Genomic DNA, 18,112 nt, shown 5'->3' with positions numbered 1-18,112 from the left:
CACTGGTGGTGACACATTAGTGGTGACACATTACACTGTACTATGGGGAAAGGAAAAATGGCTAAAAAAAATGACATGATAGCAGTTTCAACTATAAGGACACTTCACATTAGATACTGCACTTACAAAATGTGTGGTATTCAGTATTCACACAAAATCTGTGGTGCTTAAGTCCTAAAAGCATGCATATGCATGTCCTTGTTTGTTACTGATGTGTTACTCTTCTGACATGCACTTTATGCAACTTGCCGTGATGGCCGGGAGTCGCTGTAGATGAGCTCAGCTTTGTGACAGGCCTGATTACTGACACTTCAGGCAGTGCTCCTGAGGACACTGCAGTCGACACATATCAATCTGGATCACCAACACTCTCATCCCTGTGAGCCCTGCATACTCTCCTGCTCCATTTGTCTGTTCTCCAGCATTCGCACTTTTAATGGGTCAGAGCAAGCATTTAAAAACATTTAAAGAGAAACATTTAAAAATGTAAAAATGTTTCCACTTCATTATGAGCAACGGGGAAAATTCAATCAAACTATTGCTGCACTGTGAGACAAATTCAAGCAAAAATGAAATTTTGATTCTTAAATCTTTAATTAGAGTGACTACTTCAGACAATGGGCACTGAAGAAATATAGTGCTTTCTTAAATTCATCTCTCAAAGTTAAGGGCAAAGTACCATAAATTGGTTTCTTCCCTAAATCCTCCCCCATTACTTTCTGTTGGAGCGTGTCTCTTAGCATTATGAAAATTGTCATAATGACAATGAAAAACCTGAGTATTTTCTGCTAAGCTCTTCAAAATGTGTGCAACCATGCATGTGCAAAGTGGCTGTGAGTGCGCATACATTCATGTGACGTGTCCACGCACATCTTCAATAGTTTTCATTGACTGGGGCAAAGCAATATCCTCTTTTCTTTAAATTCTGAAATATTCCTTTGTTAGGCCAAGAAACAAACCTTGCTATATGTGTGACAGAACATGTGTTGTACAGACATTAAAACTGGAGAAAAGGTATTGTGCTTTATTCATTTCACTTGCTTACAAAAATGCATTTCAGCCCCCCAATACTTTCTAAAGTAAACTGCTGTATCTATGGCATTCCGCTGTAGCACTGCAGTAAATAAGATGTAAAAACCATAAATAATACATTTTTGCATTGATTTTTCTTCTCTTGCAAAATAAAACTGATCAAGGAACACCTAACCTTCTTTGAGTACTTGTTTTCTTTTGCTGAAGAGGAGTAACTGCATCATGTTTCCTAAATCCATACATTATTCAAGCTCAAGAGAATATTAAAGTACAGATACAAATGAACAAAAGGAGGTCTTAAATGAATCATGCTATTCCTACCGCATAACAAATGCACGCCTCCATTTTTCATAAATCCTTTGTATTATGCCCCTGAATCCAAACAGCAGAATTTTTTATCTGGGTTATTAATACTTGTGTAGAAGTACGTGAACAGACCATCTTATGTAAAAAGTGGCAACTTCCCACAGGAGGTGACCACTGCAGTAGTTCACTTTTTCCAAAGGAGGCCCTGTGGAGCAGGCACTTATGCTCAGATTGTGAAGTTAACACCAATGTGTGAATTTTAACCTTGATATGTTCGGGAGTATGAAACAATTCGATTGCAGTTAGTGCAATTTGTGATGCAGTTTCTTTATGCATCACCATTGTGAGAGTAAGCACTAGGGCCCACAGCCATCGCAGTGCATTAATCTACCCAAAATTCATTTTTTGGTTTGTGCCACCAATTCTTTGCTTAACCTTTCTGATAATGATCACAGATAGTTGGATTAATACACCCATTGAAGTCAACTAGTGTATCTATGCAGCCCCTGCTCTGATATGAACAGACTGGGAATGTTTCCTTAAGGAGTCCATTCACAGGACTTTTGATCTTATGCACAGAGCTAATGGAGAACACATCATGTCCGTTACAGAGGCCAGAATGCAGAAGAAAAAAAAATCTTTAGGATCAAAGCTGCTTCCCATATTTCCCTCCGCATCAAACTATGTGTTGATTCTTCCAATAGGAGACAGAAGATGAGTGTTCTCTTCTGTTCATTATTTTAGGTGCATATGTGGTCATACCCTGACACTGTTAGAGAACACTGTTCATGAGAAAGCAGACGTTCTTGTTGTCCAATATGCCAATAAGAGGCAAAGAAACTCTCAGTGTGTATTTCAGTGGTATTTTACTGATGAACCTCAGAGGTAGGTTAAAAAATATGTAGCTGCAGCACAAGCTAATGCTATTAACAGCAGCCGATAAGCTTTCTGAAGCTGCGCTTTAATCCCTCACACCTGAGGTAAGGATTAAGACAATTTAACATTCCGCCATCTTTTCAATTGTTTACATATCAGTTCACATTGTAAAATATCAGGGCTCCAGACTGCGACCATTTCGTCGCATTTTGCGACCATTTTTGGAGACAGTGCGACTAAATTTTATAAGTAGGCACACCAGTGCGACTTGCAAGAAAAGAAAAAAGAAAAAAAAAAAGGGGGGGGGGGGTGCAAATCATGTGCTGGTGCCACCAACTGAGAAAGCATCAGTGCTACCAGTGGTAAAGTTAGTCTGGAGCCCTGAATATCACCTACATAAATATTCAGACACTCTCAATGCCATGTTTTTACTCTGTTGTATTTTACTGTTTTTAACTATTAGCAATTTGCCAGTAATGCGCCAGTAAATTTGCACAGTAGCATAGTGGTAAGAAGCAGGACTCACAACCAAAAGGATGCTGGTTAGATTCCCTGCCAAGGCACTGCTGCTGTACCCTGGAATTCCCTTGGTAAATATCCAGCTGTATGAAGTCGATAATATGTAAAGATGGTAACCTATGTAAGTCTCTCTGGATACGAGCGTCTGCAAAATGTCAATAATGTAATGCAATTTCTATGTCAACAAACTTCATATCACTGGGAAACGTGCTTCTTGTCCCCTGCATAAAACAATAATACTATATTTAGCAGGGCGGTGTCGCAAATTAAAATTCCAGGGATGTCACCAGCTAAACTAACTCCGGTTAGACAGTTGTCACTGAGATGCTCATTCCCTCAACTCAAAGCAGCCAAAAACAGCCACCTTATTAGATTGAGGTTAAACCTTCAGCCAAAGTTTATTTTTAATTTTCCGGCTTGTCAAGACATCTCAGGCAGGATCAGCTATCTAAATCTCAACCAGCTACAATATACTGTTGCTAAAGTTACTCGGGCTTCCTTAGGCTACTGTTCTGCAGGGTCTATCAGCAGCAATGTTTCCACCACTGGCCCTGGTGTAGAGTCAATATGGAAATACAAGCTCAATGAAAGAGGAGTTTGTATTTAGGTAGGAGAGCATCAACCCCCCAAACTATACTCTGAGAAGTTAGGAGCCACGAATATTACACACACATTTGCATGCCTAGCCGTTTTGTGTCAGCTGTCTGCTGAATATCATATTTGTTCTACACAGCAGAGGGGATTATTAAGTGGGTTGCACAGCATTTGTGTAACCAAGGCAACTGACAGAATCAGTCACTGTTTACTTTTCTGGACAACCTTAATTTTGTTTCTAATTACACATTTCTGCAGAGCATCATCCAGTCAATTTTGTGGAAGTACTGCTAATAATCACTCTGCAACCAACTTAATATGTCTACTTCCAATATTGACAGTAACACAATATTCTTGTGTTCAGTTCCTTACTGGTTCATAATACCTGTTATCTAATGCAGTGGATTTGGGTATTCACAGCAACCATGGAAGTTTATTAAAAATGGATTCCTCCATGCATAGGAAATGGCCAGTACCCTCTGCCTGCATCATGACACACTCCTCTCTTCCACTACTGAGCTACGACAGCAGACGGATGTTTCATTTTGATGGTGATACAATTCTCAGTTCACTACACAAAGCCTGGCGTCAAGTGTCAGCGCCTGCAACTCTTGCACAAATCCATTTTACAAAGTCTTTATGTTTTCTTTTTCCCCCCCTCTTTTTGTTGTGATAGAGCATTTTACACTGACAAATGCCTCCAAAGCATGTTGGTGTCCAGTCCCTGGTGGGCTGATTTGTTTTCTGTCAGTTTCCGGCTAAAGTGTCATTCTCAGCCTTTATTTTTAAATGTCTCCACTGGTGTCTGTCTCTTGTGATCCAGAAAGTGTGCTCTAGACAGTGTTCAAAAAGGAGAGCTGAGATGACAGATGAGGAAAGCAGAAAGTAAAGATTAGGGGCCTGAGAGTTGTGAGTGCTGATGTGATCTATAAGTTATGATTTAACGCAGGGCATTTATCAGCATGGTTATACCACTGGAAAAAACTCAATAATTCTACATCTTGAGTTTTTGTATAACTGTGTAGGAACATGCTGGAAAATCAATTTCTGAGAACAGCCTAAGCAGAATCTAATACACTGGAAACCTGACACAAACTTGAGAGCACCTAATCACAACAGCGCATTAACAATATACATTATAATTACAAGTGGTGGCAAATGCCTTATATTAAACACAGTTAGTGAATAAATAATTTAAGTAAAAACAAAAACTGATGCCATTTTCCAGAGGTAGACAAAGCTTTACAAACATGAATGCAAATTTCAACATTCTCAATATATTGCCTCTGCATTTCTTAAATAGGTAGTTCATCTTTGTTAGAATTAATTTTTTAGATATAAACTTTGTTTAGCTATTTGTATTATTGATATTCCTATCTGTATTATTGATATTCCTACTGCTATTCTTCATATTATTATGTTACTGTTACAGACGAAAGAGCCAAGCTGTCTGAAAAACTGCTCTGCGTGTGTCTGACTGCGTGTGTGGAATCCAGACCACTTCTCTGATCTTTGTGACAAAGGGGCAGGTTTTCAATGATAATCCGATAAAACGGCAGTTCACACACCTCAGTAAAAACTTTCTGCTCTTCCACACAGAACTATCCACACCTTAACTGGCTCAGGTGGGAGAATGAACAGTGGAAAATCACTGCAACCTCACTAGAGGCTGATGAGTATTCCAGTCAAACAGCACCATAATGAAGGAAGCGAGCAACTTCCAGTCTCCCAATAGACAGGCGATTATATTCAAATTTGTCCACGCCCAGATGCCTCCCTTCCTTCTCGTAAAGCCATGAACCTCATCAAGGATGTCTTCATTGTGGATCAATTGGGAATAAACATTTACCAGAGAAAGGAGAGGGAAGAGGGAGAATGTACAACCGGCTGGGGGAATGTCATTTTCTTGTTAAATGTACCATAGACACAAAATAAAACTGAATCTGAAAAGCTGCAGTCAAAATTCTATAATTAAAAATGTGACTAAGCTGCACAGCATAATCTGCACATCAGTATGAATATTGTAGTCAAGATGCCAGAATGAACCTGACGAGAGAGAAGCTTGTTTAAGTTTGCTCATTGTCTGAAAAATTACTTAGGGATAAAAAAAAATATTAATTGCTTCCATAAAGATACCTTGAGGGTCTGCACAGCATCAAGTGTGAGCGATCACCCAGACACATAGTGCTTTAATGAACACGGAAAACTGATTTTTTTTGGGTTAAATTACAACAAAGCAAACAAGACAAATATTTTAATGGATCTCTACGATTCAATTTTAAATTACCTAAACTGGCAGCACTCTTAAGCAGCCTTCTCCTTAAACATGGGGCACATAGTACAGTACAGTGCCTATACTAGCTTTCATGTCTTTATGAAATAGCTACAGGTTTACAAGATATAAATGTTTTATACAATAATGCAGCTGGGATTTATATCATAGGATTGCAGGTGCCCTAAAATGCTTGATGGTTGTTATGCTGCTGTGACAAATAGCTTTTACTTCTGTACAGTACTCCAGTCCTGTAGACATGACTTCTAGGAGATTATCAAGAAAACTAACTACTCCCCTCACAGAAAAGGTGACATACCTGGCAAGAAAGAACTGAGCAAGATTATAATTTCTATTTTACTAATGTTGCTAGCTACCTTGCAAGTTATGTAACCTTGCAATTAGTACTCTAGATAAGGTGCCCCATTACAGCTAATGAATACATCTTCAATATTTACAGTAAAATGGGTAGCTTCTACCAGTACCTCATGCTACTGGTAATTACTGGCTACTCAGTTAATTAATAGGGTTATCTCATTACAGATGATCACAAAAAAAAAAAAGATTCAGACCTACAGCAGCAGTCACTGTTTATGGTGTGGTACATGCCGACTGTCCCAAGTCGTTACCAACAGCACAACTCTCTGGACGGACCACATGCTGGACTGACTCTCCCACCCTGCACCCTCCAGACACACGGTCAGCCGTTCCTACCGATCCGCCAAGCCCGCTGTTCCGCGTGCATGAGTTTTACCTTGTCGGCATCCACCTTCCCCTTGACGAACTCGGCCCTCCAGAACTGCAGGGCCTGGTCCAGGGTGAGGCCGATGCCCTTGAGGAAGAGCCCGTACTGCATTCGCCCGCCATGGCGCAGATGGTGGTTTTCCCGCAGGGCCTTGTGGAGCTGCCGCATGCACAAGGGGAAGGACTTTGCAGAGAGCTGGGAGAGGACGCAGAGAGGAGAAACCTGTCAAAAACTTTAATCCTCATCCCCCCCTCACAGCCCCAAGGTCAACAGCACGCTTCTACAACACACAACCCCCCCCCCACACACACACACACTCCCCCGCACGCAGTTGGAGATGGAAGGCTGCACTAAAGAGATCTTTCCATTTGGAATGCTTGTGACTTGTTTTCAAGGAGCTGTCAGAGGGGGGAAACGGAGGGATCTGTCAGGTGACACAGCCATCCTTGCCTCCTGACAGTGAATGATGGGGTATCAGGCCCTGGGCTTTGCAGGGTAAGTATCTATAATCACCCTCAGGAAGTGGCCAGGAGAACTGACACCTGCAGGGGTTTAAAGTGTAACGAGTTCCCTTCAAATCAAGAATTTCAGATCTGGGCTTATCGGAAATTTCCCAACACAGTAGAAACGGACATGGGGGTTCTTCCCCTAGACCTGGCTCCCCTTCACTGGTAAAAGGGAAAAAAATGATATTTCAATGTTCAAAGGCTCCCAAATATTCAAATAATCAAACCCACCCTGCCCCTCTGTACAAAACTGTAAATAAAGAAAAAGATATCTATACCTATTCATATTAAGAATAATATCAATGAAACATATGTTATGTTATTCATGGGTCTTAAGCTCTGCAGTCAGTCATCTACAAACATTTTAATACTCATTTAAGTCCTTGAATGGTCTTCCCATGGTTGAATAATTGAAGAGTTGAATATTTGGTCTCAGTCCGACTTCAGCACTTGAAGGTTCTTTGTGAAGGCCCTCATGCTGTTGGCTGACTCCACAGGAGCCAAAACAAAGCAGCAGAGAGAAAGAGAAAGAGAGAGGGGGAAAAAAAAAAGTGCTCCTCTTCAAGTCGTTATCGCCGCTGAAGTTGAGCGCTGCGCTGTGCTGGGAGACGCCAGCGCCCGGCGACATCCATCCTCCCCATCTGTCGAGTGCGACTTCTCCGCAAACAGCGGCCCAGTCGCAGATTCTCCACTCCCATTTGTTCTTTTCATGACAGGCTTACAAAAATAAGCGCTTCCCAAAAGCACAGATAAACACAGCAATTAGCAGGAGAAGCTCTCAACACAACAGCCCTCTCCTCTATAATTTAAATCTCCCCTGCCAAGGTCTGGGCTGGTGCAATCTGGGAAATTCATTACTGGGGCATTATCAATGTCCTGTTTGCCTTAGCAACCAGCAAGCGCTGACATACTTATAATTAAAGTGTCCGTTCTTAAACACTGAACGGCCACAGAGGAGGGCACTCAAGACCACAGGGTGAATACAAATGTAGTTTTGTTATTTAAAACAAGTCTTATTTTATCAAAGAAGACCCAATCTCTCTTAATTGCATGACTTCTTTACAAGATCATAAACAAGGACACAAAAAAGGTGTGTGCTTTTTTTATTCAAATTTATGATTTTACTTGTACCACAACACAAGCATTCCTTTGAAAGACTGGAAATTTCAAAATGTGTGAATTTGGTTTTAAAAATGTGTAAATAAAAGCAAAATTATTAACTGTGGTTACTAAGCTTCACGGGGAATTTCATGTACTTTGACTGGGAATACATGCAAATTTGAAGGACAAAATTTGCATTGGTTAATGGGACAATTAATCGGAACAGTGGTTGCCTTAAAGGGCCAGAATGCACCTGGCAGCCGGATGGACTGGCCATCTGATCATTCGATACCAAACTCTCGAATTCCGTATATTGACCTCAGCTCACCAAAACATTAACCCTTCAAAGTCCTTTTGGCTTGTCGCACTCACACAACGCTGCAGGGGGATCAGTCCCCTTCAGCAGAGCAGTCTTCAAAGGCCTCCTTAAGGATGCTAACCCAAACTTACAAAATTATTTTGTAATATTTTGGAATGTCTGAGAAACCCATTTACATGGTGAAAATGTTGACTTTTATGCTTTTAAATACTTCTCCAAGCTCAGAACTGCATCTTACTACGCCACAGGGGCTTGGCCAGACCACCACTGCTGCTTTCACTGTTTGGATAAGCATCACTGAACTGATCACTTTATTACTAAGAAAATTTTGTCCTCTTCCATTTTCTGAATGTTTTTTTTGGCTTTTTTAAGTGACATCATGTTCAAAATCATACACACCGGATCAATCTGCTCCAAGGAGATCTTCCCCACATTCTTCTGGATGCTATAATCCTGACCCACATAGGCATGGCTGCAAGGAAAAAGGGAAGGAAAAAGTAAAGACAGCAACTTAGAAGAGAGCTAAATGAGTGTGCTGACCTTTTGGGCTAATGCACAGAGCAGCCTGTCATTACCAAGTGATGTGTAATTTCCCCTTTCTGTCATCGCCCCAAAATTAAACGGGCTTGTTCACAACATTAGCAAACACTTAAATCTGAAAGTGCTTCAACTGTACCCACGGAGTGCACCAGCACATCAAATTCAACACAGGAGTCCATCGACGGACAGTGCAGCTCAGCAGCAAGCAAAACTGTATGGATTAGCAGAGTGAATGGTACAGTAGGGGGGTCCATTCATCCCCATTTCAATAGAGCGCTGATGAAACTTGCATGAGGTCTCCATATAACTGACATCAAAGACGAGAGGCTGTTAGTGTTTCGATGTCTAACTGAGAAAAGGCAAATATGCACATTTGTGGATTTTAAATTCATTCTAATTTACTAAATAATATTATAAAAAAACTTAATAATAATAATAAAAAACTCTGTCTTTTTCTGTATTTGGGTACATCAGTTTGCACCCAGGGCACATTCAATGGAAAAAAAAAATCGACAAATTTAGCAATACATCAATCCTCCAAGTCTTTCATGCTGGCTTTTTGACATTTTCTGGAAACTGAAGGCATTCTGGCTAAAAATCCTATTTGCAAGTCTTTAAATGCAATAACAGAGGGAAGGAGACCAGCTCTTAATGGAGAGGTGTGTTGCTATCACAGAGGGCTATGTCTAAGAGAGACCAGCTCAACGGGAGACATGCAGAAGTCACAAAAGGTTGAAGCAGTGAAGCAGTGCTGCCACAGATGATCTGGAAATGAGTCTCAAGCGACATCAGTTCACACGGCACAGGGATTAATTGAAATCAACAGCTGGGCTACGGCCAGTTTGGCAAATCGCCTTCCTTGCTCGACTTGCATTAGTTGCCTCAACCCATTAATTACCAATTATGAAAGAGACATTCAATTTACCACCATTCCCAGGTCAGGTGACACACAGTATTGTGGTAATTAGGTTGTGAGGTGAAAGGTCAGAGGATCCAATAAATATTAATTAACCTGGTAGAGATGAGACTCATTTGCAATGTGATCTGCAATGCAAACAATGCAGACAAGTATATATCTGACGCATGGTGGGGGTAAAACAGAAATTGTAAGTAATGACAACATGGTATTTATTTATGTCATGATAAAAAAAACACACTTTATTATTGTTATGACAATACTAAAGTGTGATTGGATGTGCTCCATTAAATTAACAGGGATGCTGATTGGCAACAACATATCATTCGTACTCTGAGACATTGTTGTGTTTCTTTAATATGGGTCCAGCCAGACCATATTCAATCCAGCACGCTACAGAACTGGGTTTAGCTGAGGGATAAAACTGGACCATTCCAACGGTAGTCTGGCTCTTACCACATTGCCTAACTGCAATCAGAAACAACCAGCTAATGTCCCATACACACCACGGCAAACGCTTTTGCTGTGCACTGAAAATCGAGCAAATCCGTGCCGGTAATTGGCTGGAGCCTAATCCCTCCCGTTTTTACTTTTGGATTCAGAGACGGAGAGCGCAGGGGGATGCCTGGTTATTCCATAGACAGGAGTTGGTATTTAACATCCTTTTATGTGACTGCCCCAGCAAGAGAGTCCCACTACGCTGCAATTGTTCCCGCAGTTTCGCCACTGATGCATCCAATTACTCTCCCTCATTCAGGCTTTATCAACAATAAATAAAACAGCTGCCGGCACGGCGGCCATGCGGGAGCGCCCCCCCCCTCCTCCTCGGCTTGCCGTAGTGTCAGGGCTGGACGGTTATGAAAGGAAAAGAAAGGGCTTTTATCTTAGACGCGACGCTCTGGTGAGTCGTTCAGGTAGAGGCGAGCATGGGCTTACACCTGTAGGGCTCAGGTCGCTTCATGCCAACATTCTGCAGACTATATCCCACAGGCACTCTGCTATTGGCAGCTCAATGACAATAGACAGACAGAAAGAGAGAGGGGCGGGGGGAGAGAAAGAGACGGAGAAAGGGACAGAGAAAGAGAGGCAAGGGGATAGGACAGACAGAGGCGGAAAAAAAAGACTTCTTACATATTTAAGTGAACTTCATTTGAAAACTTTACACTTCAAAGAGAAACAGACACACGCAGCGAGAGAGGCACAGAAAAAAAGGCAGAAAGAAAGAGCATGACAGAAAGTTCCAGAGGTACAACTTCATATGGCACACCGAGGTGGAGTGTGTTCCTCCAGTCCCAGGAAGAAGCCTCCCCACATGGTGCGCTGGCGAGGGAAACCGCGCACTACTTGAAATGATCTCATCAAGAAGGGGCTCTTCACTGCTGTTAGCTTTGTGCAGCTCCATCTTTTATTGTGCCCAGGGTCTGCCAACCACAGGAATGCTGGGAACACTGCTTTGCAGGGCATTCTGGTGCTTGGCAGCGCTAGTGTGAGATCTTAGAGAGGGGTTATACAAGTAGCCCAGTTCTCGAATTGGGCACCTACAAATAGTTGCTCACAGCAACTGGCAATCAGCTACCTATTGAGTTTCACAGAAGATTTAGCTATTAGTTCTGGAATAGACTACAGCTTTATGTTCAAAAACCAATTTCTCTCTGAATATGAATCGCTCTGAATTTACTTTCAGTTTTCAAAATCTTTCTTTTGAAAAATGAATAAAACATGAAATCAAATTTTAAAAAACTGCACACGAGCTATGCCAAGTCTGCGAAGAAAATAACTATCTACAGCAAATACATCGCCATTGAGTTAGGACGAAAAAAGTACAAGCGGCCTTTAAAAAAAAATAAATAAAGAGGACACGAAATGTGAAGTGTGAAAAGTCTGCCCTGCAGGGATGGATGGGGGAAAGAGAAGCAGAGTGGTGATCTTTATTCTTAGCATGAGACCAAGGAGTCATCAGCATAAGCAGTTTAATTAATGCTTTCCACAGGGTTACTTTAGGAAGTAATGTGATAGAACCATATGCTGTTTATCCACTGCTCCTGTACCAGTGACCTTCAGCCCACCTGACTACTTGCCGCCCACTTTTTGATACATACAATCATTAGCAATGGCCACACTGATGTAATAACTACACATTAACATGATGAGAACAGCCCGTTTGCCCTTCTTCGTTGATCAGTTCACTTATACTGAGAATGCTTATTATTATTATTATTATTAATTATTCACATGCTGCTTCCTATGCATTAAATAAAGAATTAGAATAAAAGCAAACACAGAAATAAAAACCAAGCAATGGAGACCAACTAAAATACAATGAAATAAGAATTTCTGACATCATAAGAGCAATAAAAGGCAGACTGACAGTGTAAGTGGACTGCATCCAGTTTGGTGTTGAACAAGTTCCGGGTTTCTCACTTCAGATCCTACCAGGATACTCCATGTGCTCATGCCTCTGAAGAAATACTTTCTAACAACAGTGTGGAATTTAATTTGGGCTAATTTCCATACATGCCCTCTGGTTCTGTTGACACAACTTATCTTGAAATAGCTTCCATGGCCCACCCTATTAATCCCTTTTCTCAGTAAACAGTAATGGAGGATGACATAACCCTGCTAACGAGGCTAATTACCTGAGATGGCTAAGCAGAGGCTGGAGACGCTCGTCAGACTGCACCGCTGGTAGAGAGCGCGCCGTCAGCTGCAAGGCAAGGACACGTGGTTAACATCAGAACACACAGCCACTCCACAAAACCCACCCATACAGTGACCGTCATATGCCATAATCTGTTTTTATCATCATCATCCATATACTTAAACAACCTCACCTTTAGCTTGTGTTCTCCTATCATCTATTAGACAGGTGGATAATCACTGAAGCAGTCTAGGTTAAGTGTCATCCAAGGGTGCGACGGCACTACCCAATCTAGGATTCAGACCTGTATCCTTCCACAGCTTTGCTGCAAGTGAAGGTTGCTGGTGTTAGAGAACACACAAGGTGTTGAGGAACAGTCTGAATCGGTCCACACACACACAACCACCGCCCCCAATTAAATGGTTTTTCTTTTCTCAATCAATCCAGACAAAAACAGCATTTACCAATCCTTCAATAATTTGACAATTTAAGAGGATGTAACACAAGGTGATCAAAGATTTACCACTCATTGATAATGCCCCACCCTAGGATAGTGTGTCATGTGACATTCCCAGTGTGACTGACAGCAGCAGCCAACAGGCAAGAAACTTGGGAAATAAACCAAGGAAATAAATGAAAACTGATCTCTCCTCTCCTCTTCAGCAAATGTTTTCAGACTACTTCAGCTCCTGGCTTTTCCAGACACGCAGACTGTGAAAACAATTAAAGCTGGCTCTGGCCCTTTCCAGCACAAATGATGAGGCCTATAAGTAATTCAAACCTGAGGACATCAATCAGCACTGAAGCCAACCCGACAGGACATCGGTTAACTGCAGCAAACAGAAAGATGAGAATGGAGAGATGTGGAGTTCTAAACATGACGAAAAGATGGAATGCAGCAGGCTTTGCAAGCCACATGGCGCATGCCTGTCGCCTTCCAATTCATGATTTCCTTTAGGACTCCGGGAAAGCCAAGGCAAAAAAAAGAGAAAGACTCCGTTTACATACCACACAGACAACGAGCAGAACAGTGTGTTCAGTTTCACACTTACGAATCACAACAATTGGTGCCTGCAGGAGGCCGGCGCTATCACAGCCTGTCGCTTCCTGCTAAAGCTGATACAAGATGCTGGCATCGATTATTAAATAGTTTGCATGCCGCAAGATTGCCCCATGTGCATCAGTATGCTGGTGCTGGTCAGAGATATCAAGATGAGGAGCCAATAATGGCATCATTAATCTAACTGTGATTAGGTTATTTTCTAATGCAGCAGTTATCAAGAATTAAACAGGTCTTCTTTTGCTGAGGACATTATTTTGACAAGACACTACATGGTCTCGAGCGGTAAAGACTATGAACTGCGAGCCAGGAAAAGCCATAAAACAAACTAAATACTTTCAAATTCACCACCACATACTTCTGCAGACAGAACTGGCCCCTGCTGGAGATATTAGCGAGACCACAGTTTAGTATCGGCAGGGACATGTTATTTAGTGTATTCGCATGTTCATGAGTTCAGTTAAGGTCTGTGAATACCCATGTGCTTCATGATACGAACACCAATAAAAGCATCAGGACACATACAGAATCAAAATCCCAAGCATAACATGAAGCGCATAATGACACCTCACTGCTTAAAACCGAAGCGGTCATGCGTGTAAGCAGTTTCCACTGCCTTGATTCCAACGCCACTCTGTAAATACATGCTAGCTGTTTTGTGAATGACAGATTACCTTGGTAACAACATACAAAATGCTGCAGTGAATTAGATATAAAGATATCCATGAGAAACAGCACACACACTTTATTTTTAAAATATCAATAAATGGGCCAATTAAAGTGAATATTGTTTAAAAAAAAAAAAAAATCCAAAACTCAGCTGCACTGCTAAGTTGACACAACACTGAGAATCCAGAGTGAATGGGTGAAAATCGCAAAGCGAATCACAAAATCACAAGTGAATTTGATCCCAAATGTTCACAGTATACAAAAAAAGCACAAGCTGGCCTATATATGGATTACCAAGGCTGAACATAGCCTTGCTGCAGTTCAGAAAATGGCCACAACTTACCTGGTGGTATCCTACCTATCCTGAATCGCACAAGGATATTTAAAAAAAAAAAAAAAAAAAAAAAAAAAAAAACTTGCAGCAGAGAAACCCACATTCAAGTGGCTCTCAATTTCACGCTCTTTTAATGACACGCTCTCTGAATGTCCCCTCGTGGTCCTCTGACGCACTGAGAAGCTATTACGGCCATGCAGGACGGCAGCGGCGGCGTGCATGTAAGGGGAAAGTCATTACTCCTTTCGAGCAACGCCAGCGATCCGGATAATTACTGGGGAAATGGGCAGACGTTGTGCGTGGCCGACACCTTTCCTATGCAACACAGGTCGAGACGGAGGAATGTCTGGACCCAAAAGAGGCAGGCACTCCTACTCGATTACCATGGCAAACATCTCCTGCATTGTAGGAGGGAGAGTCGAGGTAGGGGGTTAGGGCAGCGTTTGACCCCATGTGTTAATAGGTCCTGATAAAAACAACCATTACAGAATTTAAAGCCATTGCAGCTCACAGTTTTTCAGTGGTATGTTCTGATGCAAGTTCTTCAAACGGATATGTAATCTCCATAACTCTCAGCACATTGTTGACTCTTCATGGAGATTCCAAAATGCTCAAGTATGAATTTCTTTCTAAAATACATTGAAATCACAGGGCAGCAGCACGGCCTAGAAGTGCACGGCTCATAATCCAAAATGTTGCTGGTTAAATTCCCTGGTTTGTCACTGCTGTTGTGACCTATGTTTGCCCATTTGCATAACAGTGTCTTATAAGCAAATAATCAAATCTCATTTATGCGATCTGCGATTTAACAATCACAACGCTCTCTCTGAACTGACGCGCTGCTTCAGAGCACCAGTCTTCTGATCTGAGAGTGCTCTGCGTGTCGATGCTCCAACAATCTGTGTGGCTGCCAAGGCGCTCAAACCAGCTCCAAGCAGAGCCTTACGATCCCCAGCACTGCGCATCCGAGCCTTGGCCGTGTCATTACCAGACTATGACCAGCAGCCCGCAGCAGGACAAAACTGGCTTTGTTCTGCCAGGGTTCCTCGGCACACTGCCTCGAGCCACTCATAAGGATCCTACAAGCTACAAAGTTTGTCAGTGAGAGATGCACCTCTCCTGTACGGCATTCGCTGACCTGCAGTACACCATGGGACTCAGAGTGGAAAAACAGCCACTGGCTGTGGGTCAGTGTTTGGGAGGACTGAACTTTCCGCGCTTCAGCAGTCCTGCACAAATGTAAAAGGTGCCGTGCTTAATGAACCGGCAATTCGAAAGCCCTAGTAAACCGAAAATTCCAAAGTCAAAAGTGAGAAAAAAAAAAAAGTGTGTTAAATTCTGTTGATAAGCAAATGAAACTGAAGCAGACCACACAATAACAACAAAGGTTACTCCCGAAGATTAAAAGCATGTTCTGCAGCCTTTTCCAGTAATGTATTCAGTGCAAATAAGTTTGGTTAGCTTCAGAGTACTCAGACTCTTTGCTCTCAATGGCAGTCCAATTAAAATGTCTCGCCTCTGAAACGGTAATAGCCAGACAGACATTCTAAAGGCTAGTGCCCAGAGAAGACGGCAATGGATTTTACCACACTAGATTGGAAACAATTAACTATCTTTTCAGCCATTCCACCAGATTAACATTTACTCAAGTCATTTCCTTGTTAATGAGAGGTAACCTCTCAAAACAGAAAAAAAAATGTAAAAATAAAAAGGATTTAAATCCTATAAGTATTTTCCAACAGCCAAACCTGGATTAAGGACCTTTTCCAAAAGCACTTAAATAATAAAATGTGCTCTTGATATGAAAACTGGACTGTAAAGATGTAATGCGCTAAACCAGAAGCTGCTTCTTTATTCAACAAATAGACAGTTTGATTTGTTTACCTTGTTAGGGACCTCGGCCAGTTTTGTGGGGTCTACAACATGAACTACAGATCCGCATCTCGCGGATTGATTTCTCACTGTGTTTGTTCCACATGTTCAGAATGATTACTCGAAAAAGGATTGTCTTTCAAGATATTTGTGCAAACAAAAGCATTCAAAACACAGGCAGTCAATATTGTTATAGATCAGAGAGTTCTCAAAAGCTCCTGAGAGCTCAACGACTTTTGTGACCCAGAACCCAACGCCCGGTCCTATGACTACTGAAGATTTCAATCAGCATCCTATTCAAAGCCCTTTATATCTTAGAGCACTTTGGAAGCTGAAGGCGAAAACAAAAGCTTTTGTTTCAAGGTAGGAACTAATCAATACGGTGGTGAAAAGAGCACAATTCAAGTGATGCCAACTGCTTTTCACTTCACAAATCACAGACATTGCTGTGCTTTTTCTTGTACAGAATGTAATTTCTACATAAAAACAACTCAGCTAGCATCTGAGGATATGAACTAATAATCTATGCGAATATACTGGCCCACTTGAACCACAGGGCCTGTTATTTTGAAATTGTTCTTGAAAAGATTGCGTGTGACAGTTTGATCTGATTACGATGCCATTTCACTGAATATAGACAGATGAGAAATACACTTGCAATGCAATTCAAACAATTTCTGTTTCAATGTTCATCATTTTCATTTCTAATGAGATGATCATGCTTCTTTTTAAATCTGAAATGAACTGCCAGGAGCCAAGCATGCTAGTGCCAGCATAGAGAGTAAACTAAGACGGACTCCCAGCATGACAGGACAGCTCCACCAGCAGGTCAGACTGAGAAAATAACGGACATTTCACCTGGAAAGCAATGCTTGTTCTTCCCACAATGCCCCCCTCCTACAATGCAGGAAGGAATAAAACCTGTATCTTCAAATTACAGCTTCTTACAGCTCACAATGCTACATGACCGTAAGAAATAAAAATGAAACGTGCCTGAATTCTGTTTAAGTATGGCTGACTGCATTTTCCTACCTTTAATTAATGATCTCTATCACAGATAACCAACCTCATTACCATGATTAGTTGGAGATTTGGGGGGGAGCAAAAAAAAAAAAAAAAAAAAAAAGCCGGGGGAATAATTCTTCCAGCCACAATCAGGCTGCATTTCACTGACGCTCGCTCGTGCATTTCCAATGTAATTGCTTTAAGGCACTCTTCGTTGGAAATTAGCAGGCACAGAACCACAATGTTACGGAAAATTAATTGGTTCCTACGTACTGCTAAATGCATAACTAATTCTGGTTCAGATGCCTTGTAGAATGCCTAGAATTCAGAACCAGCTTCCAGCAACTAATCCAGATTAGCCACCCAATAGGCAAACACACTCATATGGTCATTTGAATGTGTGATCTACACATTTACATGATGTCTGTAAAATGAAAAGGGGTGTAGTTTTGAGTTTTTGTCACCGGATGCACCTCATTAGTAGCGGCTATACTGGTTCACTGGGAGCACATTCAGTTGGGCCCACGAAGAAACATCAGAAGGATTTAAACGCAAAGGAGAGGGTGGGAGCCCTTCTCCCCCCAAACGTCGTAACAGCGCAGCGAAGGTCATGACCACATTGCCTTCTCGGACTACTCATTTGCATTTGTTTAATAGACCTCCTCCAGTCAGCCAGCAGTCTTCTTTTTAAAGCTCTTCCTAGTGGGGAAAATTTAACATGGAGCAAGTAAAAGGCCATCGATGCTATGAGAAACACTAGGCGCACCTTCAAAAATCCAGTTTCCAGATGGAGGAGGCATAAAGATAC

The 18,112-nt window shown here is 41.7% G+C and overlaps 1 protein-coding gene across 1 annotated transcript in view; it reads right to left on the bottom strand.

Moving 5' to 3' along the window:
- prim2 (DNA primase subunit 2) overlaps positions 1 to 18,112 on the bottom strand; it is a 77,113-nt gene that overhangs the window by 22,456 nt on the left and 36,545 nt on the right. The window contains exons 8-10 of the mRNA XM_036547353.1: positions 12,363 to 12,430; positions 8,670 to 8,742; positions 6,354 to 6,539 (exon numbers count right to left, since the gene is read on the bottom strand). Of these exons, the coding sequence (XP_036403246.1) occupies positions 6,354 to 6,539; positions 8,670 to 8,742; positions 12,363 to 12,430 (327 nt within the window). The remainder of the gene's footprint in view (positions 1 to 6,353; positions 6,540 to 8,669; positions 8,743 to 12,362; positions 12,431 to 18,112) is intronic.

The sequence above is a fragment of the Megalops cyprinoides genome, chromosome 15 (genome assembly GCF_013368585.1).
Source record: "Megalops cyprinoides isolate fMegCyp1 chromosome 15, fMegCyp1.pri, whole genome shotgun sequence".
Taxonomy (NCBI): Eukaryota; Metazoa; Chordata; class Actinopteri; order Elopiformes; family Megalopidae; genus Megalops; species Megalops cyprinoides.
This window is presented reverse-complemented; position numbering and strand designations above follow the sequence as displayed.